The 27,140-nt window shown below is 46.1% G+C and overlaps 1 protein-coding gene across 3 annotated transcripts in view; it reads right to left on the bottom strand.

The window, feature by feature from the left end:
* The window catches only part of TBC1D15 (TBC1 domain family member 15), a 1,818,951-nt gene that overhangs the window by 218,509 nt on the left and 1,573,302 nt on the right, over window positions 1–27,140 (bottom strand). For all 3 annotated transcript variants that reach the window (XM_069629387.1, XM_069629388.1, XM_069629389.1), the window contains one exon: window positions 11,604–11,703. In XM_069629387.1, coding sequence (XP_069485488.1) covers window positions 11,604–11,703 — 100 coding nt within the window. The remainder of the gene's footprint in view (window positions 1–11,603; window positions 11,704–27,140) is intronic.

Raw genomic sequence — 27,140 nt, 5'->3', positions numbered from 1 at the left:
CGGCCCTCAAGAGATTCATCATATATTTGCATTTTAATCTCCTGCTCACGTCAGAATATCTGGGCGCCTGGAAGAACATCCCTTCTGAGGCCAGACTCTGCTGCATTTGTCATTCAGAGATTGAATCCGACTGACATATTTAAACTAAGTGCTCTCCTTTGCGCCCTCTTTGTGTGAGGGGCTATGGGAATTATGTGGCGCACATTGAAACTGTCAAAACGAATCAATTCTGGAATACACTTTATCAAGCAGAGTCTATTGTTATCACTGCTGCGGCTTACAACATATGGAATCAGGATATTATATGCATTTAAATGTACCCGATTATCCCAGAATTGGAATTTACACTGATGTGTTATGGAAGAACAAATGGATATGCACTTTTAAACCTGAATATGAATTATGGTTATATTTTAGTAAGAATGAATGAATACAAACTTTTAATGTCTTGTATAATTTTAAAGTGTGAATAATGTTGTATGCATTGCAACTCTGCTTAAGGTTTGTTTGAACCAAATGCACAATAAAGTAAAAGAAAACTAAAGAATATATACATTTATAAATGCTGCAGCAGCCAAGGAAAACACATATAGCGAGCACTTGCACTCAATATGAAGGTTCTGAAAGGGGGAAAATGAACACTCAGGTGAACAAAGCAGTAGGATTTCTCGATCTGCCATGGCCTTGTAACATGATCCGACATGATGCTGTACATGATTCTTGTAGCTTTGTTCTGCAGAGCCCTGGAATAAGCCGACTGCCATTACTGAAACAAGCACAACACCTGAAAACAAACGAGATAAAGGGGACCACACATGGGGAGGAGGAGTTGAAACCATTAAGGACCATCTAATCATGCATTAATACATTAATACATCAATGGGGATACAGGCCCACCAAAGAACACTCATTGGGGAAATTACTTCTAGAGCACACCAATTGGAAGAGGGACAACCATCCTTAGTTGGAGGGTGTTAGGATATTCCAGAGTGGGAGTTGTGCTTTAGTAAGAAGAGGAGCACAAGAGCTAGAGGAAGAGAACTTGTGTTGGCCAAGAAGTCCAGTCATGAGGAACGGTAATCCTCAAATAAATTAAATAAATAAATACAAATAAATACAAATAAAATAAATGTCAAAAGATGGCCAAGTAAAATGACCACATTACATAAAAGGCCAGAACAAAAGGCAAAAGCTAGATTCAAAAGCCTACTAAGGTCTTGCAACCAAAGGCTGGCATGGGCCAGGTATTAAAAGAAGAAGGTACAAAATAGCTGTCTGACACCAAAATGAAGGCTAGTCCATTTCCATCCTCTGTCAATGGTCTGTCTGTAAATGAAGCAATCATTACATGGCAGATGAGGGGGAAGTCGCTGCACATGATGACAAAGGGCGAAAAAGTGAATATACGATAAAGATATCGAATCAAGTTTTACCGACCAATCCCATGTCCAAAAGGAAAATGGCCCAGCCAATGCTAGGACATTTTGGGGTGGTTAGGACTAAAAGAATTATAAAATGGAGATGTGTGGCAATTAGGAATGAGATCTGGAAAGGTGGGGAAGGAGGAGAGAGCGTGAAAGGAAGCACGAGGATTCATCTGAGGAGTGTAATAAACTCAAGCACTGCCAAAACTCAGGCAGGCAGGAAAGGAGGTTGCCAAAAGCCTTCTGGGAGCTGTTGTCTGCATTGTTGCAAGGGCCAGATAAAACTTAACTGTGTTTGAAAGCATACGGTGGGCTATAATACAGCCTTGATGAAACCAGAAAACCAGAAAGAAAATTGAGCACATCTAGAGCCTGTTGTGGGCTTAAACTCAGGAGGAAAACTTTTTATAGAGGGGGTGAGAATAACGTCAGTCTGACAACATATATGTTGTCAGACTGACGTATATGCTGATATACACGCGCACACCCACGGAGGAGCCGAGGACACCGCGGCCCCAGACAAGAAGCACTTGACACTTAAGCCGATATGTGGCCACGGCCGTGAAATATAAGGTGAGCGGAGGGGGGCGGATATCGTACACCCACAGCCACATGGCACCACAAAGGCCCAGAGGCCAAGCCAGGATCAGCCTCTCACATAGTGACAGAGTAATCAGACAGTGCTGCCCAAGTTAGCATACTGGGGACGACCCCAGCAGGAGGAGGACCGCAGCATGAGGAGATCCCAGCCAGCTCCTGCAGACCCAGCCTGGCGCCCAGCTTGAGGGACAAGCAGTAATAAGAGCCTCCACACACGGGGCAGCTCTCCCTTGGAGAGGAGAACTCTGGAGAGGCCCAGCAGCACCCTAACAGAGGCAGACAGGAGCACCCTGAGACAGCAAGGTGCACCACAACAGCGGGGCGCTTGAGCCTGCCAGGCCCGGAGGCAGGGGCAGCAAACCCTCAGCCCAAGAAACCCCCAGATCCCCTCACCCAGAGGAGCACCTACCGAAGGGGGGCGAAACACTCATCCGCGCATCCAAGGGCCAATACTTGCCTGAGGGACCTAAGCAAGGTCTGGGTGACTCCCCCCCCCCTCCCCGGGCAGCACAGAACCAAGAAGATATAAGAACTCTATGGGGGGAACGGAAAGGGACTAAAACCCCCAGCAGGTCTTATAAGCCCCGAACACCATCCGAAGGACCCAAACTTGCTCCCTCGGAGGGCCCAGGGACCGCGCAAATCAAGAACAACCAGAGCGTCTCTTCCCTCATCAGGCAAGCGGCCATTGCCCCCGAAGGGGCAATGTCTAAATCAAGGGGGAGGCACCCGCAGCACAGTGCAAAAGGCACTAAGAAAGCCCCGGAATGTGGTATTCAGAAGATGTGGGGGCGAGGGGTAAAAGGTCGGGGACCTTGCACGGCCAATCTGATGGTGAGGACCCTCCTTGCTCTGAACCTCTTGACCAGGCAGTCTCACATGCGGTCCTAAAGCAATTCTTCACCGAATTTGGAGACAAGATCACCAACACAGTCCAAACTCAAATGGATAAAATGAGGGAAGACTTTGCAACCGCACTACAGGAAATAAAAACAGATGTTCGTAAAATTGAGAAGAGGGTGGACACCAACGAAAGGGCACTCCAAGAGTTGGCAGACGACGCCAGGAGGTCAGAGGTGCTGTTGCATCAGCTGGCAAACGTGACACACAATCTTGAGATTCAGACAGAGGACCTAGAGAATAGGTCTAGGAGATCCAACATCCGTATACAATTTCTGACGGAAGACGTCTACGACAAAGACCTCAAGCGGGTGATCCGGGGTATCTTCGCTGACCTGCTAGCAGATGACTCTGCAACAGAGATCAGATTGTACAGGGTGCACAAAGTGGGCCCACGCAAATCAGACCCGGGGGCACGACCCAGGGATTTGTTGGTGGCCTTACACAACTACAACACGAAGGAGATGATCCTGGCAGCTGTAAAAAAGGCAAATCAAATATCCTATAACGGAGCAGATATCTCTCTCTATCAGGACTTATCCCAAAAATGCTGGCTAAGAGGAGACAAATGGTCCCAGTAACCAGAGCCCTCCAGGACAAGGACATTCGCTACAGATGGACCTTCCCATTCAGGATGGTGTTCGAGTGGCAAGGAAAACAGCAACGGTCACTTCGCCAGAGGTTGGGGCCGAAACTGCTCGGCATAGAGGAAGAGCTGCAGGCACCAAGCAACCTCGGCGCAAACAGCCTAAGCAAACCAAGAAGGTGGGAATGGTCATCAGTCCGGGCGAAAGAAGCAGAAAAGGGGGGGTACCGGGCACCTCTAAGAGGAACCGAGCTCAGAGCATTGGGAGAGGGCTCTTGACCCCCGGCAGAGACCCCAAGGAACGATGAACGCTAACAGGGGCAAGGGTGGAAATCTCTGCACAACGCCTGGGGAGGGCAATGTAAGGTGGTCAATTAGAGGTCTCAGGGCAGAGGGGGTGGAATCACATGGGGGGTTTTAGGATATGCTGCACACGTCCCTGGTTGCCTTAGTAGGCCCCCTCCGTGGGAGATTCCTGCAGCTAGAGTGGTACAGGGGGTCTATACCAGGAAGGGAGGGAGGAAGGGAGGGAGGCAGGGAGGGAGGGAGGGAGGGAGGGAGGGAGGCAGGCAGGGAGGGAGGCAGGGAGGGAGGGAGGAAGCAAGGAAGGAAGGAAGGAAGGAAGGAAGGAAGGAAGGAAGGAAGGAAGGAAGGAAGGAAGGAAGGAAGGAAGGAAGGAAGGAAGGAAGGAAGGAAGGGGGTAGGGGGCGGAGGGGGAGGGACTGGGCACTTAATATAAACGGAACAGTGGCACACCACGCATTACACACAAACAGGCGAAACACAGCTTTACAGGAAGGCCAGGAGTACAGGCTTAACCCACACCACAGTGGAAAGATGAACTTGGACAGCATCTTATCTAAACTCCAACCAGATATAGTGGCTCTCCAGTAGACCCACAGTAGGAGGCAGGACAGGCTAGCTGAAATTAGGTCAATACCTCAAGATTATAAAGGCCAATGCTGGGATGGAAAGGGCGGGGGTAGACATCGCATTTAAAAGAGACTCACAGGTATCTATTTTGAAATCGCAGGCAGACCCAGCAGGCCACTATCTGTTCCTCTTGGTACAACTCAGCCCAATCACTAACACTGGCTTCGATCTATGCACCGAACGTGGGACAGGAGGGCTTTCTGAAAGCGGTCATCTCCAAGCAAGCTGGAGCAATTCAATGTGGGGGACATAGTTCTCCTGGGAGACCTGAACATAGACTGGGACCCCGTAAGGGACAGGAGCACAATGACAAAATACCCCCAGCCCTCACCCTCCCGATCCCTCAACGAGCGGTTTCAAAGGCTGACCGAGATGTTTGGACCTCATTGAGAGGGGAAGAGATAGCTTATACACACTACTCGCATATGCACAAATCGTTCTCCAGAATTGATTATGTTTGGGCCTCTGCCACGCTCAGAGGGAGACTTGAAGCAATAGACACCCATACTATAACCATCTCCGATCATGCTCCAATCACTTTCGATCTTATCTTGCCCCTTCAGCAATTCAGGTTATGGAAACTGTCATTTCCCAGGGCCCTACTATCAGATCAGCCCACCTGTGACTCAGTTCTTTGACATCAATACGGGGGCGGGCACCTCGTTGGAAGTTGAGTGGAATGCGTTCAACGCATCAATGAGGGGAGAACTCATTAAGGCTGAGGCACACGTGACCCGGCTCAAGAGGAAGCTAGAATCGGACCTCGAAGCGGAGGTGAAGCGGGTCATGCATAGATTGGAGTCCTCGCCAGAGCTGTCTAGGCAGTACGGATGCGCCACAGGGAAGCTTGACTTTCTCCACACGAAGCAAGCCGAATGAAGCCTGCTATATCTAAAGCAGAAATACTACATTGATGCCAATAAGGCAGACAAGCTCCTGGCCAGACAGCTAAGGCAAAAAAAGGCGCCCCATACAATACAGGTGATAGAAGTCGCGCCAGGCAGCAGAGTAACCTCATCAGAACTCATAGCTGCACAGTTCCACACCTATTACTACGCCTCTGATCACCCCGATCAGAGGTGTCAGCGTGCGTACAAAGAGTCTGCTCCCTTGCAGGCACTTGCGGCCTCCGACAGAGACTCATTAAAGATGGACATCTCTCAGGAGGAGATACTAACAGTGATTGCAAATCTCCCACTGAATAAAGCTCCGGGCCCCATGGGTTCCCAATCTCCTTTCATAAGCGGTTGAGGGCCACCTTGGCCCCAAGACTGGTGGCTCTATTTAATTCCTTCGGAGAAGTGGGTAAGATCACAAACTCCATGGAACAGGCAAAAATTGTTATCTTCCCCAAATCAGGGAAAGATCCTGCAGACTGTGGGTCCTATCACCCCATCGCGCTCCTCAACACCGGCGCAAAGATCTATTCTAAGGTCCTCACCATTAGGGTGGGGCATCTGATGCCAACACTGATTCACCATGACCAAGCCAGGTTCATTAAGGGCCGCCAAAGACATGATAACCTTCTGAGAATCTGCCACATGTCAGAAAAGGTTGCGAGGAAAGGAGACGTGGCAGTGCTGGTAACACTGGAGGCGGAGACGACATTCGACCGCATCGAATGGTCCTTCCTCTTGCACACCCGCCACAACATGGCGTTCGGTCCGAAATGTATAGCAATGGTACGAGCAAAGTATGCCCAACCCTTGGCTTGGCTCCTGGTGAATGGCCAGCCCTCAGACCAGGTCCTACTCAGCAGGGGAATGAGGCAAGGTTGCCCCTCTTCCCGCTGCTGTATGCGCTCCATCTGGAGCCACTCTTGGCGAGACTTCGAAACTCGGAGGCATCTAGGGCATCTTCTTTGGGGGCGAAGGTACAAGCTAATGGCATATGCAGATGACATGCTGTTCACTATCACAGACCAAGCGTCCTCCCTCCCAGCGGAGCTATGGGAGCTGGAGGAATTTGGGAAGGTCGCTGGCCTACAAATGTATGTTACAATATCAGAATTCTTATACCTAGCGACCGACCAAGCAGAAGTGAGAGGGACGAAGGGAGCGACAACTGAAGTGGGTTCCCGACATCATCAAAGTCCTGGGGGTGACCAATACGCGCACGCTAAAAGGGGTCTACAAAGCAAACTTTCATCCTCTACTCGCCTAGATCCAGGCGCAGCCCCAGACGTGGTCCCCATTATCGGTGTCCTGGCTAGGAAGAGTGAATGCTATTAAAATGGTTATTCTTCCAAGAGTTCTGTATCTATTCCAGGCTCTCCCAATCTCCATCCCGACATCCTTCTTCAGGACACAGAATAAACTAATCTCCAAATACATATGGACAAACAAAACACCACAAGTCTCGCTGAGAACCCTAATGCTCCCTACAAATAAAAGTGGACTGGGCCTCCCAAATTTTTAGGAATATTATCAGGCAGCACAGCTCAGGGTTATTAAGACTGGTTTGGGGAAAATGGAGATAACAGGTGGGTTCAGATAGAGAGGGCGGTAACAGGAGCTCACATCACAGAGGCACTTTGGCTGCCGATGGCAGATCGTCCCCGCAATAGCCACCATATTGACATCACGAAAATATACCAAAAACAGCCTCAGATGAGAACTTTGATGCAGACCCACCGGCTGAACATTGCAGTTTTGAAGTTCAGATGTATTGGAACCTCACAGAAATACAGCTTCAAGGTTGAAACCTGTGTTTTATATATTTATTTATAGCTATATTTTTTCTTACTGTTTTATTCTCATTTTCTCGTCCTCTCCCTTCTCCCTCTCTCCTCCTACCATTCTTTACTTTTTCTATGCACTTACTCCTTTCAGAATTGTCCCTGGACCTGGTATGATAGCAACACATGTTTGTCTCCACCTCCCCTCCCTTTACTTGTCCCCCTCCTGCCCCCAGCACTATCTGAAATGTCGTCAGGTCTAGTATGATAGTCGCTTGTTTTGTTCCTCACCCCTCTTTCTCCTCCTCCCCACTACCTCACCTCTTGTTAATCTCCGGCTCAACCAGAAATGTTGTCAGGCCTAGTTCGGCAGTAGTCGCCTGTTTGTTTCCCATTTCCTTCCTATCTGTGTTTTAGCTCTTGCACTATCTGAAATGTCGTCAGAGCGAGTACAATAGTTAATTTCACAGTCTTGTTGTTCATGGCCTGTAAGAATGTGAGGTTCGGGGTTGGTGAGGTCTTCCATGAGGGCTTCCACCTTGAAGTTCTTGAAGGACCTGAAGGTTTGTCTGATGGGTTTCTGTTGGGAATGTTTACCTGGGCTGTCGTGCAGGATGTTGACAGGCACAGCCAGGTGATCAGACCAATCAAGCAGGAGAGGAGAGCTGAAGGCAGTGCAATGATGATTAGGTCGAGGATGTTACCTTTCTCATGCGTTGGGTCTTTCGTGTGCTGTGTGAGGCTGTCGAGAAGGCCTAAGAGAGCTTCCTTCATTGATTTGGTGGCTTTGTTGCCTGGGAGGTTGAAGTCGCCTAGGAAGATGAGGATGGGGTGCGTGAAGGACATGGTGGTGGCCAGGTCGGTGAAGTCTCTGATGAAGGAGGTGTTGAGTTTGGGTGGTCTTTAGATGAGATGGAAGGTGACTGTGTCCGTCTGGGAGACTGGGAAATGGCAGGAGAGGACTTCAAAGGAGCAAATGTTGTCGACTTCAAGTCTGGTACAGGGCCACAAGGTCTTGTGGATGACTGCGAGGCCTCCGCTTGTCTTGTTCGGCAGAACTCTGTGCTGGATGCTGTAGTCATCAGGGACAAGGACGGCTAGGATGTGGGTGGAGATGGGCGTCAGCCAGGTTTCTGTGATGAAGAGGGCATCAAGATTGTGTGTAGTGATGAGGTTGGCGAGGTCTGCTGCATGGTTGATAGCAGAGTGGACGTAGGCGAGCATCAACTTCAATGTTGAGGACGGTGAGGGGGTGCTGATAGGCTTGAGACTGATGTGGGTGAGTTGCTGCATTGCAGAGTCCATGCCTTAGAGGAGGGGCGATGTCATTGACGTTGCCTGGTGATGGTAGGGACAGAGGAAAATAAATCACATGTCGGCGTGTGCTTACCTGTTGTTAGAGCAGGGTTTTAGGCCCTGTGTCCTCCCGGTCCTAACAGGTCCAAACAGTAATGGTCTTTTTCTTCGGACACCTGGGCGAGAGATGCCCTTGATCTAAGAGTTAAGAGCAGAAAGGAAGAAGCAGGGCTAAGAAGGTGGATGGGGTTTAGGCGACGTGGCCTAGGTCCACTTGCACCTACTGACCAACTGCAAAGGAAACGAGGCTGGAGGGCTGCTTAAGTAAGGTAAAAGGGAAGCAAAACAGGAAGACATTAACTTCTTTTTTAAAAGCACATCTGGGATTTTATGCTAATCATATTGTGAATATCAGTGTCGAGATTGTGGCCTCCCCTGGTATAGACAAATACTTGTGATACAGGGGAGGTTGTAAGGCACTGCCTCTTGGAAACGGCGGGAGTGAAATATAACTACATTTTGCAGGTTAAGTCAACTCTAATTAGCTCTTAAAGCAAGAGCTTGTAATATGAGGAGAGAGGCAGATGTCATAAAATACATAAAGTGCCCTCCTTAGCCTGATATGAAGACTTAAACAAACCAATTTGTTTATATTTTGGATTTCACCATTTACATGCAATATCAACATCATTTGACGCTAATCATTACGTAAAACCGGCACAGAAACTAATTTTCATTAAAAAAAAGCTCATCTCCTTTGAGAAACTCAATTGAACTATACACTAAATCAGGGTCTTCACAATTCATCATGCAGTGCATTGCTGATCGGTATGGCCTTATTCCGTTTATCTTTAAAAAAAAGTCCCCAGCCAAATTCCATGAAGATCTATAAAACGAGGACAAATTAACAGAAAATGCATCAGATCTTCTTGCCCCATGTGACATCTGCACTTGGTGTCCCCATTTTTCCATCTTGTGCGTTTGTTTAATGGCAATAAATGTAACCTTACAAGTAGAAACCACCTTCCACAGGCAAGTGGGATAAGCCCTGGGATGTCTTCTTGCTTATAGAGCCGATGTTCTACATATGTGAGGAAAGATTACTTTTTTGTCTTTCTAGGTTCCTTCCCCAATCATCTGCTTTTCTTTGTATTTCCTTCTTCTTGGACCGGTCTCTGCTGTGATATGATATGGCATTTATTATGCGCCTATACACAGGTGTTTCAACACAGGTGTTTCAAGGAGCGGCAAGGCAAGGGAGGGGAGGGGAGGGGGAACAGCGGGAAGACAGACAACGACCCTACTAGGCCAGGTGTCATTCAGATCGCACAAGTGCAAGGGAAGGGGGAAAGGGGAAGTGTGGGAGGGGACAGTGCAGTACATAGGATATAATAGAATAAATAATAAGAAAGGTACGGCCAGCAGGTGGCAAGTGCAAGGGTAAGTGCAGCCATCAGGTGTCAAGTGCTGGTAGTGGGACTGTACAGAAACAGAAAAGAGTCCTCAAGTGCTGGGTTTGCCAGGAAGGCAGTGCAGGTGTGCAACTGGCGGGGGAGGGGACCTGGGCCCGAGATCAGAGGGTAGCCAGGTAACCAGTGCAGTTTCAGTTTCAGCCAGGAAGTCAGCAGGGGAGAGGAGGAGAAAAAGCAGAAACAAAGAGAAATGGTTTGAGGTGCTTTCAGAACAGGAGATGATTCTCCTCAAGTTTCACAGAGGCAGGGAGGCTGCTCCAGAGGGAGGCCCCAGCCGAAGCAAGAAATCTACCACCAACTCGTTGCTTGGAGAAGCGACTGACCATGAGGGAGTTGGAGACGGAAGAGCGAAGAGCTTGAGAAGGAAGATATTTAGGAAGAGAGAGTTGAAGGTTTTGAGGCCCAGAGGTGTTGTGGTTGTCTCTGCTGTCATGTTCTGTGGTACGTCAGGTAAGTTGGTGTTCTGGTTTTCTCATCCTCCCAGCTCTGATCCTTCAGCATGGTGGTATTCGCATCTGGCCGAAAACTTTGCCGCACATTTGTACTTGGAGGCAACGCTGGGGATAAGAATATGAAAACTAGCATGCTGGCACCAGGGTTGAGAACAGGTTTTGGGTTTCCCTTTAAAGCCCCCGTCACCATCATGGTTAGGGCTGGTGCTGGCTGCCCTCTGGACAAGGCCAGCTTACTGGTCTTGTCACAGGAGGCTGGAAGCATTTTTTCCCAATATAGTCTTTTTGCCTGGGTGACACACAACAGTCAGTGCGTGGACCTGTTGCTAGGTCCTTTCCCCTGGAAGTGGATGCTGGCAGAGCACGATTTACAATGTTCTGCAGTGCATGTTTAGTGAGCCCCTTCGAGCATGCAAACAGGCTTTAACTTCACTGGTGTGCTCTCACCTTACTGTGCTAGGAGCGCTGCTCTCCTCTCTGTGTCATCTACGCAGATGGTGGAGGCAGGGTCTTAAAAAAGCACAACATGGTTTCCACGCTTCTCATCAGATAATTGTGTTGTATCTGAAATGACTACACACTGAATAATCTTTGGTGAGTTCATCAAAATACCAGAAGACTGCATAATCCCCCTCTGCTTCTTCAAATTGCCTCCCACAATGTTCTTGAACCTTCCCTTAAAAACCAATGACCTAAGCATCCTACACAGATGAACACCCATCTTCTAACCGAGGTGAAGTATGTTTTCCCTCATGCAACTCACCCTATCGATTTGCAGGAATTGAGAAGATTTTGAGGATGGGATAGGGAGAGTACCGAGTGAGCTGCAAACTAAAATGCCATGTGTGTCAGAGTCAGCATGGAAGAACTCTCACCTCAAGCTGTGCTGAAGAGGACTGGTGCACTCTGAAACTTGGAATGAAGGTCCCCAATCACCAAATTGTATTTATGTAAACAGATGGATTGTGGAACTCAGACTGAAAGATTCTAACTGAAACTGTGTTAGCGAGTTGATGCATTTGGGAAATGAGAGTGCCTGTTTTCAAGTTGTGTTAAAGAAAGCTAGGAACGAAAGCTCCCATTAGACTGAAATACAATGGAAAGGCAACAGGTTGTGAACAAGAGAAGCAACATGTAAACATTAACAGTTTTGTTGCCATTTTCCTTATTTGCATCAATAATCTTGTATACATTTGATTAATAGTGGAAATAATCACACAATATGTACACTGAAAATGAGGACACTTGCGTAAGAACACATACCAAGGTAGCTGCAAAATCCACTGTCCAACAACCGAAGTAAAGCACTCAGTTGTATTAACTGAATCTTCAACCCTTGCATTTGTTCCTCAAAATTCTGATGCTAAGAAAGAAAAAAGAAATGGGACATTTTTCAAATTGCAAAACTAACCAAAAGGACTAAACTCTTAAGGTATATAAGATCTATAAGTGGCCCAAACACAATTTACGTCACTTGATGACAGAGGCAGTTCATAATGCTTATTTTGTTCTCATCGATCCAAGCAAACGACTATACAAAAAACAGAATTGTTGGCTTTACCAAAGCTTGTTTTTATTATGTTTCATTTTTTGGTAGGTTTTCTAAGACTGTGCCCTTTCGTGTAAATAATAGTATGAGCTCCCCCCCAGTCTCACGCACAGAGATACATGCAGGCTTCAAAACACAAGCATGCTATACATCATACTGTACATTTAATGTTTTAGAAAGTAGCAACTTTCAGTGTCATTTAAAATAACGATGAAACATTGCAATACAATTATTTCGAGTGTGAATTCAGAAGCAATGTAATAAATCAAACCTGCTAAAGAATTTCATTACAACTTATTTATGCTTTGAATGTTCTAGAGCAAGTTCATAAGGGTAGTTGAAGAATACTTCACAGGACCAACAGCCAGAGTGATCTCGCAGGGTTTGCGCTAGTCCTAGACCCATTGGACGATGATGTAAAATGGTGATGATATGAATAAAGCTATTACATCCCCCCCATGTATATACTTAAAGTGCTGCAAATAAATTGGTGGAAGTTGCAAAGGAAAAGGATAGTATAAGGCCACATTACAGAAGTAAGCTTCATGCATTACAGTAAATCACATACATAATGAATTAAAATGCAACATGATACCAAGAACTATTTTAACATATTCCCTGGCACGTACTGGGGGAATATAGTTCCTGGAGGATTGCCTACTCTACCTCCACCCAGGACTACCACAGAATTCGTCAAAAGAGGGACCTTGGCATCAATGCCATCTGCTGCAAACTAAGTCAGTCTGCCACATTTTATTTATTTATTTACATTTGTATAGCGCACAGGCAGCCCCAAGGCATCGCGGCGCTGTTACATCTAGTTCAACTTAGTTACAGTACAATACAAGCATCATTCAACATACACTAGTGCATTTGGCAGGAGAGTACATTTATAGTATGCATTCAGGTATATGGGGTTGAGGCGCTGAAGTATGAGAAGCCGTGATATGACGCCGTGACCAGACAATGGACCTCAGCCACATCATCCCAACACACAGTTTCCAGTTCAGTAATTTATGCACATCTTGCATCACGCACTAAAACTCTGCTTGTCATCCACTTAGCACCATTGCCTAAATACACGTCCCCTCTCCCAATGTGGCAATTCTCTTAGGGGCCATGTACTGGGCAAACACTTGCCGACAAACTGGTTGTTCCACACCCTGATCGCATCACAGACCATCACGTGAACTGGTTTAGCTGCTCACTTAGCATCAGTTTGATTTGCCCCTAGTAACCGATTTGTACAGTAACATATCGTTTCAGACTTTACCATGGGTAAGGAAGCGTTGGGTGATGTTTTTACCCTGTGCGGTAGGGAGAAAAACAGGCCCTTTGCCAGACTAACGTTCTTGTCCCCAGGAGGGAAGCCCCTCCCCTAGGGGGACTATCAGTTAGCGGCCTCACCTTCCTAACTTCAGGGAAAGGGATCACTTCCGGGGAGAAGTGACATCATCTGCAGTATCGTCACAGTTCCTATAAATAAAATGGTACCATGTGGCATGGCAGCAGGAGGCTCTGTTTGTTAGAAGCAGAATAATCTTATGCTGGGTCATATGTTTATGTTTTTTTATGTATGGTGGAAATTCAGTTTTGTTCAGAACCAAAGAAAGCAGCAAATGGCCCAATGATCGCGACAACAGCTGGAGACCACCTCTGACATCCAAAGTGTACGATCTGGCAGATTGAGGATGTCCCCTCTGGAGACCAGCAGTGACCAACAGCCAAGTGGATGGATCCTGGTGGTAAACAGAGGGATGTGGAGGTAAACGGACGAGAAAACGGTTTCCGGGTGGAGGGCTGAAGCCAACACACGTGCAGAGTCAACAGGAGACTTCAGGAAGCCAAGACTGGACCTGCAGATGAAAAAACCTAATCCAGGAAATACCCCACCCACTGCACTTAGCAACTGTTGTCAAGTGAGGGCTTTGAAAATGGCAATAAATGCGGGAATGGGCAGGAAAACTCCTTCTGCAACTTCAATGTTACAAGAACAGGAAATCAAGAGTGCCACTGGGACAGGACAAGGCTTGAATATCCTTATAAAAAGGGACTGAGCCAGTCAATCACTAAAAGGGACTTAGGGCAAATGGTCAGATGAACAGCCACACTACTGGGTCAGTAGGACTGCAAATTTGCCTAAAACACCCCCAAAGGAAGTGAGAGGGATAGACCTATGCTGGCATAAACCAGTTAGGACCAACATGGAGGCTGCCACTGTAGGCGCAACAAGAGTCTACTTGGCCTGAATGGTTATTTGAGCCTATCCCATGGTCACCCAGAACACAGGAAGACCTGAAAAACAAAATGACTATGAGAACGATTCAAGATTTAAAAAAACAAAACATTGGTACCCCAATGGCTACCCAAATGGTAAATTGGGCTACCTATGTGGTAACATGGCTTGTTCCCTTGGTGAAGCCAAAACTATAGTCTAGCTGCCACCAACCTACTCCCTAAAACACGTGTAGGGTGATAAAATCACCATAGTGCACAGATGGTAAGCCTGAGAGGCACCCCTGGAACTGGATGCCTTATGGGCCAAATGGTTCTGTTGACTGTCAAGAAACAGTGTGAATTGGAGCACAACACACCCTCACACAGAACATTATATTGGCTATATCACCTCTCAAACTTGGCCCGTCAACAATCTATCTAAAGATAGATCAGACCCCAGAGATTGTGCAACATAGTGGCCACAAACCTAAGAGTCAGATCCACTGAATGGCAAAATGGGGGCAAACATGGGTAGGTCGGGCAATCTATAACTATCTTTAATGGGAAAAATAACCTTCACAAAAATTGTCTCCCTATTACCATTTACCTTACCCTACTGATACTTTTATTTTGTCATAAAGGACCAGACTGTTACCACATTCGTCATGAAGGACCAGATCGTTTCCTTTGCTCTACTGTGAATGAACCAGTTCTCATATGTTACCCGATTCTCAGAGCATCCACAGAGTTTTTTTTTAGAAGGGTGAAAAAGAATTTGAAACTAATGATTCATAATGGGAGGAAATCATTACGGATTGAGGACACCATGTAAGTGATGCCAGGTCATGCGTGATTAAAAGAACAATGTGGTATCTGGTGGCAATTTACTTTACGACCATTGGCGGACATGAGGCCTGGACAGTGCAGAACAGGGGCCATCACTGCGGCAATGACGTAGGAACTACGGTAATGTTAAGGGGTAATGGTGCAGACTAAACACTGCTTGGCTGGCAAGAGTACGGATGGCCATAAAGCTGTGCTAGGATGAAGTAAGCCACCATCCGGCTACGCCTAATTACATGCATCGCATTAACTACCTTGGAAATGGAATAAGGACCACAGGACTGCTGATTCCGCAGTTTTGGTACCATAAGGTGCGAAGGAAACCTCTCATAGAGAGAAGGTCCATGTCATGTGGGTGGGCCGAGCAGTATTACGTTGAGCTCAGATGGTCCTCTGGTTTGCAGCCACTATTTTGTTTTCTGTGCTTTGGTGGCACCTATTGTGGCACATGTCACTTTCCTGACCCGTTTCTGCACAGCTATATGGAAATACTGGTGGAACGCCTGTACAAGGAAATTAAAATAGATATGTGACTAGTAACACTACTTCTCACTCTAGTACAGGGAGGAGGATTGAAAGAAAGACTGCCCGAATCAGCCTCAGCTCCAAGCATCGGTTGAAATAATGTTGATACCTTCTGCTCCTCCTTTTCAAAATGTGACAACTGGAGCAGTTCCGAAGCTGCAACAGAATAGTGGTGAGGATTGCCTAGGAGTAACCAATGTGATATTTTACAAGTCTTAATATCCGTAAATCAAGAGGGTCCACATGTCAACTTGTAACAAAGGTGCAATGTTTCATAGCTACGGGGGGAAATCTCTTTGCATTATGTTTATCCTCTGAAAATGTGTGGGCAGTCAGTATTTCTAATAAACCAGTAGTGCATTTCATCAAGGAACCGCTTACAGTTTCCATTGTTCCTACGTCAGAGCAGCATTATGAGCTCCCTATCCTGAGTGAATCCGCTTATTGTGCAAATTGAGATTACTTACTATTTACTGTATCTTAGAAGACCTGTCTGTAGATATTCCTGTTGAATATGAAAATTAGATGATAGATATGTTGGGAGATTAAGCAAGTGGTGGCTGCGTGCTTATAGGACAAGTGGATCCCTGTGCTCGTTTGGTTCTAGGTGGTGCCTGTTTTCTTCCTGCTGCCGGCACAGGGTTTCAGTGGGTTAAGCGCACAGATTCCCATATGTTGAAGTGAAAAGGATGGTAGAAACCCTGTGCATATTGACGCTGGACACGTGATTCATAATCACATTTGATGAATTTTAAAGCAATGAGAGATCCGGACACTTGGGTGTGTTTAATAGTCTTGGCTTAATTGAAACTTGAAGGCCAGGGGTAAACTGGGCACATATTGTGCTGATCACATGAGAAAGGATGCACTTATCGTGCTGGTCATATAAGGAAAGTCAAAAGCCAACACGTGCTTCGACCGTAGGTCTGTGTCAAGGCTGTGCAAGTTGGTGGTGAGGTGTGAGTGTTATGTGGTGACATGGTAGTTTTCCGTGACATATCACGATGCAAAATATTACATGACATCCAGTTGAGTGATATAACAATACGTGTTTCATGTTTGTAGCTTGTGAGTGGTGATGTGACATATGAATCATCAACATTTCGTAGTATACCTGAGTACATTTTGTTTTGGAGAAGTTCATTATGTAAAAAAATCAAGACCATTATGTAAAAATCCGGAAGAAAAATTGGTGCACCCAGGAAGGCATAACATGGAGGATAGAAGAGGATGGAAGATAAGAAAAAGCTAGTTAGTTAGGAACGCTAAGTATAATTGGTTGTTGGTTAAAAAGCTTACCCGATTGTATGGTGTAATTGGTTCTGGATTAGGGATTCTGAGTAGCAACTGGGGGAGAAGTGGACAAGATAGGAACGGATTAGGTGGGCATCAGAGCAGGGAGGGTTGCCTGACTCTGCTGATACCTAAGCTGGTGAATTTTGGAGAAGATTCCACAGTGCCTGTATCCTTGCCGTGGCTCGGTGCAAGGAGGATGTTGAGGTGTGACTTGATGTAATGTATGCCCTACAATAGGGGATCACGAGCCTGAGTCCACAGGGGGGCAATATGGGTAAACTCTGTGGGGTAGTGAATATAAACAAACAAGAGCTTTGTTGGGTGCCCAGATAGGGTGCCCTTGGCAGGTTGGCAATGCCTGTGGTGAGGTGAGGTTAATGGCCGTGGGCTCAATCGTGCAAGTTTCCGTCAGTGCTTTGCGTGGACACAGGGCTCCAAGTTATGTAAGCCCTTCAGTCGGGACTGGCTGGTGGGCGAGCAGTGGCTGCCAGTGTGGGAGGTTGCATAGGCCCATACGGCCGGTGTGCGTGGCCAATTGGCACGAAAAATGGCAAAGTGAAACCGTGTGGTGAGGACCGCACGGTGCCGTGTAGTGCTGGCTTAGATGGGAGCAGGTAATTGGGCTCATGGGAAAGAGGTGGCAGTGGGTTGTGAGATTGATCCGCCGAGTTGGGTGTGATCGTGATGGGCAAAAACCGTGTCAACAGCACGGATTGTTAAGGGGCGAGTTAGCTGGGGGATGCCGTGTGTAAACGGCATCCAGATCATGCGGCTGGACGATGAGAGGGAAAGCACACATATGAGCGATCGTGGCATGAAGCACCTGTGCATTTCCATTAAATAAATATTACACAGGGAAGGCGAGGATTTCAATGAACTAATAGTCCAAGGGCCTCAAGAGTTGTGGTTTCAGCATGCCAATGATCTAGATTTAATTTTAAATTTTAAAAAAGTATGAATTCAAACAGATCCAAGTACACCCCTACTACGGAAGCAACAATACCCGACGAAACCAAAAGGCAGAAGGAGAGATATCTACTGTCTTAGATTCACTATTAGAACAGGGAAAATTGTTGCCCTTGTAATATCCCAGTAGTACCCATTAAAAAATGTAAAAAACAGGAAGGGAGGTATATACATTTCTTTGTTACCTATGAGCAGTAAATGCAGTAATATTGCCATCATTCAATGTTTGTTAAAAACCCTGGAACTATATTGTTGTGCATACTTTCTACTCATACTCTTCAGTTCCCATTCACCTTAATCAACCATATTTGTTCACATTTTCTAATAAGGGGCAGATGTTACTGCTGCCACAGGGGTACACAGAAAACCCAGCCCCTTTTAGACACGCCCAGAAACAATATCTAGATGAATTACATTTCTGGGGGGTGTGAGGGAAGTTCCCTACCTAACAAAACAAAAGCTAAGGCAGGGCTTCAAACTCCAAAATAAAGTTCTTTGGCCCAAATCCTATCTAACTAACTGGCCCTACCACTTTAGAAAAAACATCTAACTAAAAGGGAAATGGGAGGCTTTGGTACAATAGCTTCAACATGGCATCTGCCTGGCCCAATTTATATTTGTTTCGCTCTTGCGGTTCAAAGTTCCTTTGTCATGGTACAATATTCTTCCCAGACTTTATATCAAGTTAGGAGTTTCACTTCTTCCTGTTAGCAAACAAAACTGTCTCTAGTTGTCTACATTTCCATTCCTCCAGGATTTCATGTACATAAACAAAAACACTCTTCCTCAGTCGAGGTGTTGGGGTTTCCCCAAAGTCCTGTGATCCTCATACAGGTTATCTTCTTTTAGCCCAAGTAGTTTAAAATGGGGCGACTGTCCACACTGTCCCGTCAAAGATTTGTGCCTTTTGATGCTTTGTGAGCCATAATTCAATGTGTTAATTTCTCTTTCACAATCCCCCTTTCATACGGTAGTTGCGCACACTGGTTTCTCAGGCTCACGTAACCTTAGCAGCTTCCCCAACCCGTGATTCACCATATTCATACTTTTCGCAGTCCCCTTTCAGAGGATATTTGCAAAATCAGATTTCTCAGGCTCCGGTAGCCTTGATGGCATTCACAGCTGCTAATCACAGTGTTCGTACTGTGTACAGTGTGGTGGAGTAAGGAGTCAAACAAAGGGGTGGCAAGTTTCAACAAAGTTTTATTTGGGACATTTAAAAAAAACGACCTCTCCCCATTTCTAAAAGCTTTATCCCTACTGTGAGAAACCTGAGGGTATTCTCCCAAGCAAACCTCGAGAGTCCCTTATTCAGGTGGCCAAGAAAGGGCGGATCCTCCCTTATCCCGACCCGGAATGCAGACAAGCAGAGAAAGACCACCTGGGTGGAGGAGCCCAGGGTTATACTCAGGACGATGCCCAAAGGGAGACGCGGTATGTTACCGAAGAAGAAGAAAAGGAGAGTGAGATCCCAGAGTTCTTTATGGGCTCTGCCCCATCTGTCCCCCCTTCTTCCCATTAAATCTCTCTTACCCAACCCCAAAAGCCCCTCCATACAGAACCGATCCCCTGGGATCTCAAACCCCATCACATACAGAAACCGCTTTTTCCAAAAACCCTGTTTTCCAGTTTCCTATCCGAATACTCCCAATCATTCTTCTTCCCGTCCCTCTGATTATTTTTTTCCGCACTCCCAACCTGCTCAGGTAAAATACTACAGTAAATCTTCGCTCCTAATCTATACTGTATGGCAAATGTGTCATTTAGAGACAGGAAAGTCCCTGCTGAAATAAAACAGTCATGGTTACGCCGCTGGTAAAAAAACAGGTCTGGACCAACAAGACCCTTCCAATCTCAGACCAATCACAAACTGCACATTTTTGTTAAAGATACTCAACAAAATAGCCACACATAAATTACAGGAATATATTGACAAGCATAACCTCTTGCACTCGCAACAGTCAGGGTTCAGAAGAGCGCACAGCACTGAATCTGCCCTGTTAGATCTACAAACCAAGACAAAGGAAAGGCAGGCTTGCTAATCCTTTTGGACCTCTCGACAGCTTTCGATTTACTAGATCATCGGAAGCTCCGAGAGGCCCCAGACACAGCAGGTAATTGCTCTGAGGAGGCAATTGACTGGGTTGCATCTTTTCTGGAAGATAGAAACTCTAAATCACTTGGGGAGGACACTCCACCACATCCAAACCTATGGACTGTGGCGTTCCGCAGGGAGCCAGTTTTTCGCCACTGCTTTTCAATCTATATATTCGCTGCCTCTGCACCCTTCTTTCACAGCTTGGGATTTATTTCACCAACTTTGCAGATGACACGCAACTAATATTAGAAGTGTGCGGGGGACCATATTCTCGACAACAACAGACTATCAGCCACCTACAATACTATCGAAAATTGGATGAAGTCACATTGGATGTGTCTAAATAGCTCCAAAACAGAGCTTATGACATTTGGTTCAACCAAAGCCTTAATAAATCTAGACCCAGCCTGCTCCTCCTTTCACATAAAGGACTCCACCATTATAGTGTCAAATAAAGTTAAGACACTTGGCATTTACTTGCAATCCTCACTAAGAGCCGAGGATCAAACTTCATACCTAAAACGAAACTGCCAATACTATCAAAGGCTCTCATGCCGCATCAGGCCATTCCTAAATATCAAAAATAGCGCCACAATAGCCAGAGCCATCATTCTGTCACGACTGGACTACAGAAATGTTGTGCTCTTGGGCGCCAGTAGCAATTGCATCAAGCAATGTCAAATAATACAAAACAACGCAGTTCGATCCATCGCAGGAAAAGCGAACACATAACAAAGGACAGAAAAGACCTTTATTGGTTAGCAATCAAAGAGCGCATCACCTTTAAATCCCTGACATTGGTTCATTGCTACTTAAACAGAGTAGCCCCGGCCTGTCTCAAGAAGGAATTTAACTGGTACGAGCCAAGCGAAGCCTAAGATCTGAAAAGCAGGGACTACACGAGTCAGGCCATTTCAGAATAAAAGCCACAGGCCTAGGTAGAGCATTTCCCACCAAAGCCATCTCCCTTTGGAATGAGCTACCTCGAAATCTCAGGCTTGAAAGCAATATCCAAACATTCAAAAAGCAACTAAAAACTACGCTCTTTAAATAACCTCAGATACTTGCCACACCTGTGCTCTCGTTGAGCTGACTTTAATTTTACTTCCTTGTACTGTCCTGTGAATTTTCAGTCCATGTGTCAATGTCGCGCCCTGATGCTTGCAAGCTTTCGGCACGTTACAAATATATAAATAAATAAATAAAAATACAGTTCCCACAATCCCCCTTGTTTATTTCATGATCCCGGCTATTCACGTTAACCCTGCAAATCCTATCAGTTCCGTCCCTCTGTCACTATCTGAACTTCCAGTCGAAAGTGACCCACAATTGCAATTCCCACCATCCCTTATGTTATGTTCACAATCCCCGTCATTCTCGTCCATTCCACAAACCTTACCCATTTTGTCATTCTCAATCTACCAACCGACCTCCTTCTTATAATAGCATCATTTGCCCATCCTATCCCGTAGGACACCTTCCAAACCCTCCCCTTTCCGACATGAATACTGGTTTACAACTGACTTGTAATGAAATTGTTTACCTGACATGGCCCGATACAAGGGTCATGCAATTGACTTAAATTATACACAACTGACGGTCCTTCCTTTGCCCCACAGTGATAAAAGGTGGAGCAAGAAAGAGCAAGGAGAGCACGTCAGAGAGCACGACGAGACGGCTAAGCTGGCGCGGCAGTTCAAGCGAAGGGGAAAAGTGGCAGGAATCGAGAGGGTGGTGAGGAGAGAACATACGTTGCTCTTTTTGTCCCAGACCCACGGAACCTTCGAGGAAGAGAGCCTAAGACCACGAACAATAGCACAAGTGTCTTGCAGCAGATGTCAACAGTACACGGGGCAAGCTTATGCCGATAAGTTGTACCAACCTTCATTCCAATGAAGAAAAAAAGCTAAGCGGTTCATCACAGCCGGTGAGTCGAAAAGGAAAACGTTAAGAACTGTGCTTTGTTGAGTGAGAGAATCACAAAGTGGCACGTTTTTTAACCAAGTTCTATGAACTTTGAAAGAACTATAACAAGTGTTCAAGGGGAGACCAGCTGCAGATGGAAACCGGCACCACGTGGGTGCTAACTCGAGAGACTCTGGTTAAGCCCCAAATGAGAGAAACTACAGATACCAGAAGGCCATAGGAGAGCCAGCGGAATAGGTCAAAGTGGTCATATTGATGGCCAAGCAAAATCCCTGTACAATCGAAAGACTTTGATCTCTAAACTGTGTGAAAGCAAGAGAAGTGAATCGTGCAGTGATGGGAAACAAGGGAAATGAATCCCGCCATACGAGAAAGAAAGGGAAGTGAATCCAGCAAATACAAGCAAATGTGAAGTTGGTAAGAGTCCAAGCCCGACACAGGGAGATCCAGGGGTGACGCCAGCACCTAAAAACTGCCCGTCAAGAGGGATCCGAACCAGACAGAGGGAGCTCCACGGGTGAAGTCCACACCCAAACATTGGCAGTCAAGAGGGGTCCAAGCCCGGCAGAGGGTTTTCATGAGAAAAGAACTGATACGGAAAATTGTGGTAAACAATTGAGAAGGGTCTAAGCCCAGAAGAGCGGGACCCAGGGGTGAACCCATCACCCAGCGAACCTTGGAAAGGAATTTCATTGTTAGAAGGAACTTTTGTTTTGTTAGTTGAAGACTTCAGGTCCTCGAAGGTAAGAGGCTTTCAAGGAAACGAGACTTGGCCATTGACGGTCCTGAGAGCTGCCATTAGAGCGGTCATCTCGTGGGGGAGAAGCCAGAGACTGTACTGTGCTCCAAGCTCACATCTTACCCCGTGTGCAAAGCGTGGGGAAGGGTGGCCCCCAGCCACCAAATCCTGACATTTTACTGAGAACACTTCTTTCTTTTCTTGAGAACTATCCCACCCCCTTTTCTGTAATAGTTTTAAGGTTTCTTAGTATAGGCCCTTTCATTTGACACAACACCACTAGGGCTGCCTTATTTTTCATTTGATGGTCGGCGCTTGCTCCCATCTTAGATTTAGGTTTAGAATATGCATTTTTCCAACCTCCATACATAATTCATTGTTCAATAAACACCCATGAAATGTGATCACTTGTGTCTGTCTTACTTGTTGCCACCATGTGCTCCTCACACTACATAAACAAATAGCAGCTCAAATGCTCGCCGTCAGAATGTTTGTCCAAATAAAGTGTCCATCCTCTGTCCAAAAACCTACTCTAACCCTACTACTAATCTACAAAAGGATTCAGCATCCAAATTAGAATACTACCAGGAGAATGCCTCCCTTCTGGTGAACAGGCTCAATCTTTTTTCCAACAATCCTATGCTTTAGTTTGTGATTCAACAAACACAGTATGGTAAGGAGAATGTTTTAATGACTCTTACTTGGATTACCACTGTGATGAGGGAGAGTCCCACTGATGCACTCTTGACTCTTAGATCTTTGGATCTCACTAAGATGAGGGAGGGTACTCCTGAGGCTCTCTTGACTCTTGGGTCTTTGGGTATCTCTACTGTGATGAGGGAGATTACTCCTGAGGCTGGCTCAACTCTCAAGTTGCCCAAATCTCCTACCGGGTCTCTAGCTACTCCCTTTACCTGTTACGTGCTGGGACAGTGTTGCCGGTTCTTCCTGGAGTGCCGGGCTGACACGAGTTGCCTCAGCACCTCTTGCTTCCTTCACTACGCTCCCTGCTTCATCCTTGCAGCTCTGCAGAGACTTGGGCCACACGGCTCCGGCACAGTAGCAGAACCACAGGGTCCACCTCCCAGAGGTCACGCCACCACTGGAATCTTTCCCACTCTTACACTGGTGAGGAGCGTGGCTTCCACCACAGCGCTCCGCCGAACGTTCTTGGATGTCCCCGCCATTTAGGATCAGCTTTCTTGCAGCTTTGTGTTCACAGGTTCAAACTTCCCAGGCTGGGCTAGCTTCACGCTAGCTGCTCTCCCCATTTACCGGTCGTTTCTCGCGCTTTATTTCCTGCTATTGGATCCTCCCCAGCATAAAGTCAAAGCCCTTCTCTACTGTTGTTAAGATAATCTTTATGATGCCTTGGGGCCAACTCTTCTCAGTACTATGTTACTACTATACAGGTTTCGTCTTCTTCGTCTCGGTCATATTAATTAGAGAATCAAAGGCGGAATTGACATTACCATAACAGACACTAGTGTTATCAGGGATTTTTAATAAGGACTTGGTTCCAAGGGAAAAGGGGTTAGGGAGTTCCTTCAAGGAACGGGAGTCCGTATCCCCATGAGGGCAGTCTCTCCTTGTGAGGACCCGCTTTCCACCACCCCTAGAGGGACTATTGGGTAGTGACCGCACCTCCCTAGCTTCACAGGGAAGGATTTCCCCCTAAGGAGAAATGATAGGTTTTAGTGAATTATTACAAAAGGGATGCTCTCCGTCGGGTTTCTCAGGCTCCAGTAACCCAGTCGGCTTTCCCCGCGGCTACTTGTCTCCATAGCTACAGTAAGATGTGTGCAGAGCTCAGGGACTCTGGCTCTCTCAAGCGATGTGGTCTCGACATCCATTACCGGCCCACCACTGCTCGTTCATGGTCACGCCACCAGATGAGATGCAGGGATTCCAATCTCTGCTCCCACTCTGATCTTGGTTCCTCGGTCCAGTAGAAGGGCAACTCTCAGGCTTTCGGCTCGCCTCTTGCTCACCCTCCTTGCTGCCACTGGCTCCAGGACCAATGTGGCTCCACCCCTCCAGGACATCAACGATGCAGAGGATCGCCTCTGTGTAGCGGTTCCCTTTATTCCTCTTTCATACACATCACAGGCATAACCAGAGCAATGTCCTCCTATGCTGATCATGTTGTTCAGGCTGTGTTCAGCATTGCCTGTAGCCAATACATGAAAATTAGGATCTTTGCAGAATATAGGTGCTGTAGGAGAGATTAAAGTCTGCTCTACATCCATATATGCAAACAAGGTGGTTTCGACTGGAGTTCCACTCTGGGATGGGAGACCTTGTCCCCAAGAGGTGAGTCACTGCTTGTAAGGTCCCACTTGCCTAGATACCTAGGGAGGTCTTGCATAGTAGGCTCACCTCCCTAGCCTCAAAGAGAGTTGCTCCCCTCTGGGGAGAAGCGACAAATTGTCCAGATTAGTGTCAGGGGGTTTACGTTTGTACAGTATGTCTCATGTACAAAGCATGCAAGTAATACACATTAGTATTATTAAAAGCCTTCGCCCAAAAGGGCCACGAGGTATCCAAGTAAAAATTGAAATTGCAAGAAAAAGTGCATTATTTGGGTCCTGACATATCCACAGGTAAGGGAAGCAGAACACAAGTAAGAGTAGAGGCCATAATGAAATCAGCCAAACCAATAAGAACTTAACTTAGATCCTTCTTAGTGTGTCACTGGGTACTGTCAGCAGTGGATAATGGGCTATGCAAAGCTAGTGAAGTTACTAAAAGAAATGATTCATCTCAACAAACCTGAACACCTCCAATGAACAGAGGGGGCTGACAGGGAATTTGTAGAAATAAAACAGGCTCTAACAAGCTCCCCAACCCTTGATATACTGTATTATGAAAAGACATTCATCCTATGCTGTCATAAAAAAGGAAGTCTGCACAACACCCAATTTAATACTAGCACCACACTAGATCCGGTCATGGCTGGGATACCACTGGGCCTGCAATACAGGCACTGCAGCTGCACTGGCAATCCACACTACAGAGAATATAGTGCTTCAAATTACCTTCATACATGAGGTCCCATATGCCATAACCGTCCTATTGTTAAAAACTAAAACAGCAGCTGTCAACATCGCAGTTGTGGAACTACGTTAAATCCTGCATCTCCATTTCCCTTCCCCACAGATGGGTAGGAACACGACTGTATGTTAACCATAAGTGCCATCACCAAACGTAGGGCAGATTTACAGAAAACCTAATTTCAAAACCTAGATGAGGATTTTTTTTTTGTGGATATGAGTTGAGTGAGAAAAGAGAAGGGAGAACTAGAGGCAGCCGACAGTTTGTACAGACCATGAAGTAATAGAAAGCATGCAATTAGAAGGACTAAACCTTGCATAGATAGTTGAATTAGTTGCACTTACTTGTGCATGCAATTTAAAAGCAGACAAATTAGTCAATATGAAATCAAACCTCGCTATTACTTTGGGTTAGTACAGATATTTCACTTTGTGGAAAAAGCACAAAAGTAACCCCCATTAAAAAAACGCTAATCATATAAATGGACACCTAGAATCTCCAAAAGAATTTGCAGTCGTAAAATGTGTTGCACCCCAAACCCCATGGGATGAGGTCAGCAAAGAGAATGTATTCACAGACCAGACCTCAAGGGCGAAGTTCTCTTTCCTTTGAGACCTTGGCTGGGAAAATGACACCTCGGCAGCAAGTGCAGTCAGAACATCCACCACACAAAACACTAGAGCAATTGTTTGTGTTGCAAGGGAAAGCACCAGATACAAAAAATAATGCATGGGAAAACGCAGGATGTTTTCTTCGAAGTGATAAAATGCAGCATTAACATGAAGGATGTTGGTTTCCAAAGCATTACAAGCATATTTTGCACGAATGCTAGATGGTGTAGCACACGCGTCTAAAGGGGAATACTAAACAGAATAAGGAGGGAATGGTTTGCCTCGGGCTTTTCACAAATTGCCGAACAACTAATCTGGGGATGAGTGATATAACAGGATCAGAATATTGGAAAATTAGCTAATGTAAAACAGGAGGCACACGCTACCACATGCACCACATTTGCACAACTCCATTGCAACTTTATCCAGATGCCAAAAGTGGGCGTTGGTAACAGTCTTTGCATTCAATAAACAGGTGGAGGTGAATCCCACTGGTAAGGCAGACACACACAGAGCACTGAAGGAATTGATTTGAGGTTTTATTCCTAAATTTGGGGTACCAGTGAGTATCAACAGTGATCGAGGGATCCATTTCACAAGAATAACAATCCAGAAGCTATTTAAGATGATGAATATACAGCAAAAGCTCTGTTGTTCATACCAACCACAATCAGCAGGGTAAGTGTAACACAAAAATGGGATCCTCAAAGGGGAAACAGTCAATATATGTTCCGAGAACTTGAAGTGGCTAGATGCACTACCATTAGGTTAGATGAATATGAGGGGAACTGCCAGTAGAATAAAGGAATTAAGTCCCTATGTTGTACTCCCTGATGCATATGTCAGTACTCCACCAGTACCTTTGAATGAGTGCATGGTACAGTTGGCCGACAGCACGGTTCTTGAATACAGCAAAGGTTTAGTGAAAACTGTTTGTTCGATCTATCAGCAGGTACAGGAAGCTTTGTCCAAGATC

This window comes from Ambystoma mexicanum, chromosome 12, assembly GCF_040938575.1.
Source record: "Ambystoma mexicanum isolate Mex_15411 chromosome 12, UKY_AmexF1_1, whole genome shotgun sequence".
Lineage (NCBI taxonomy): Eukaryota > Metazoa > Chordata > Amphibia > Caudata > Ambystomatidae > Ambystoma > Ambystoma mexicanum.
Note: the sequence above shows the minus strand (reverse complement) of the source record. Positions and strands in the feature narration are given on the sequence as shown.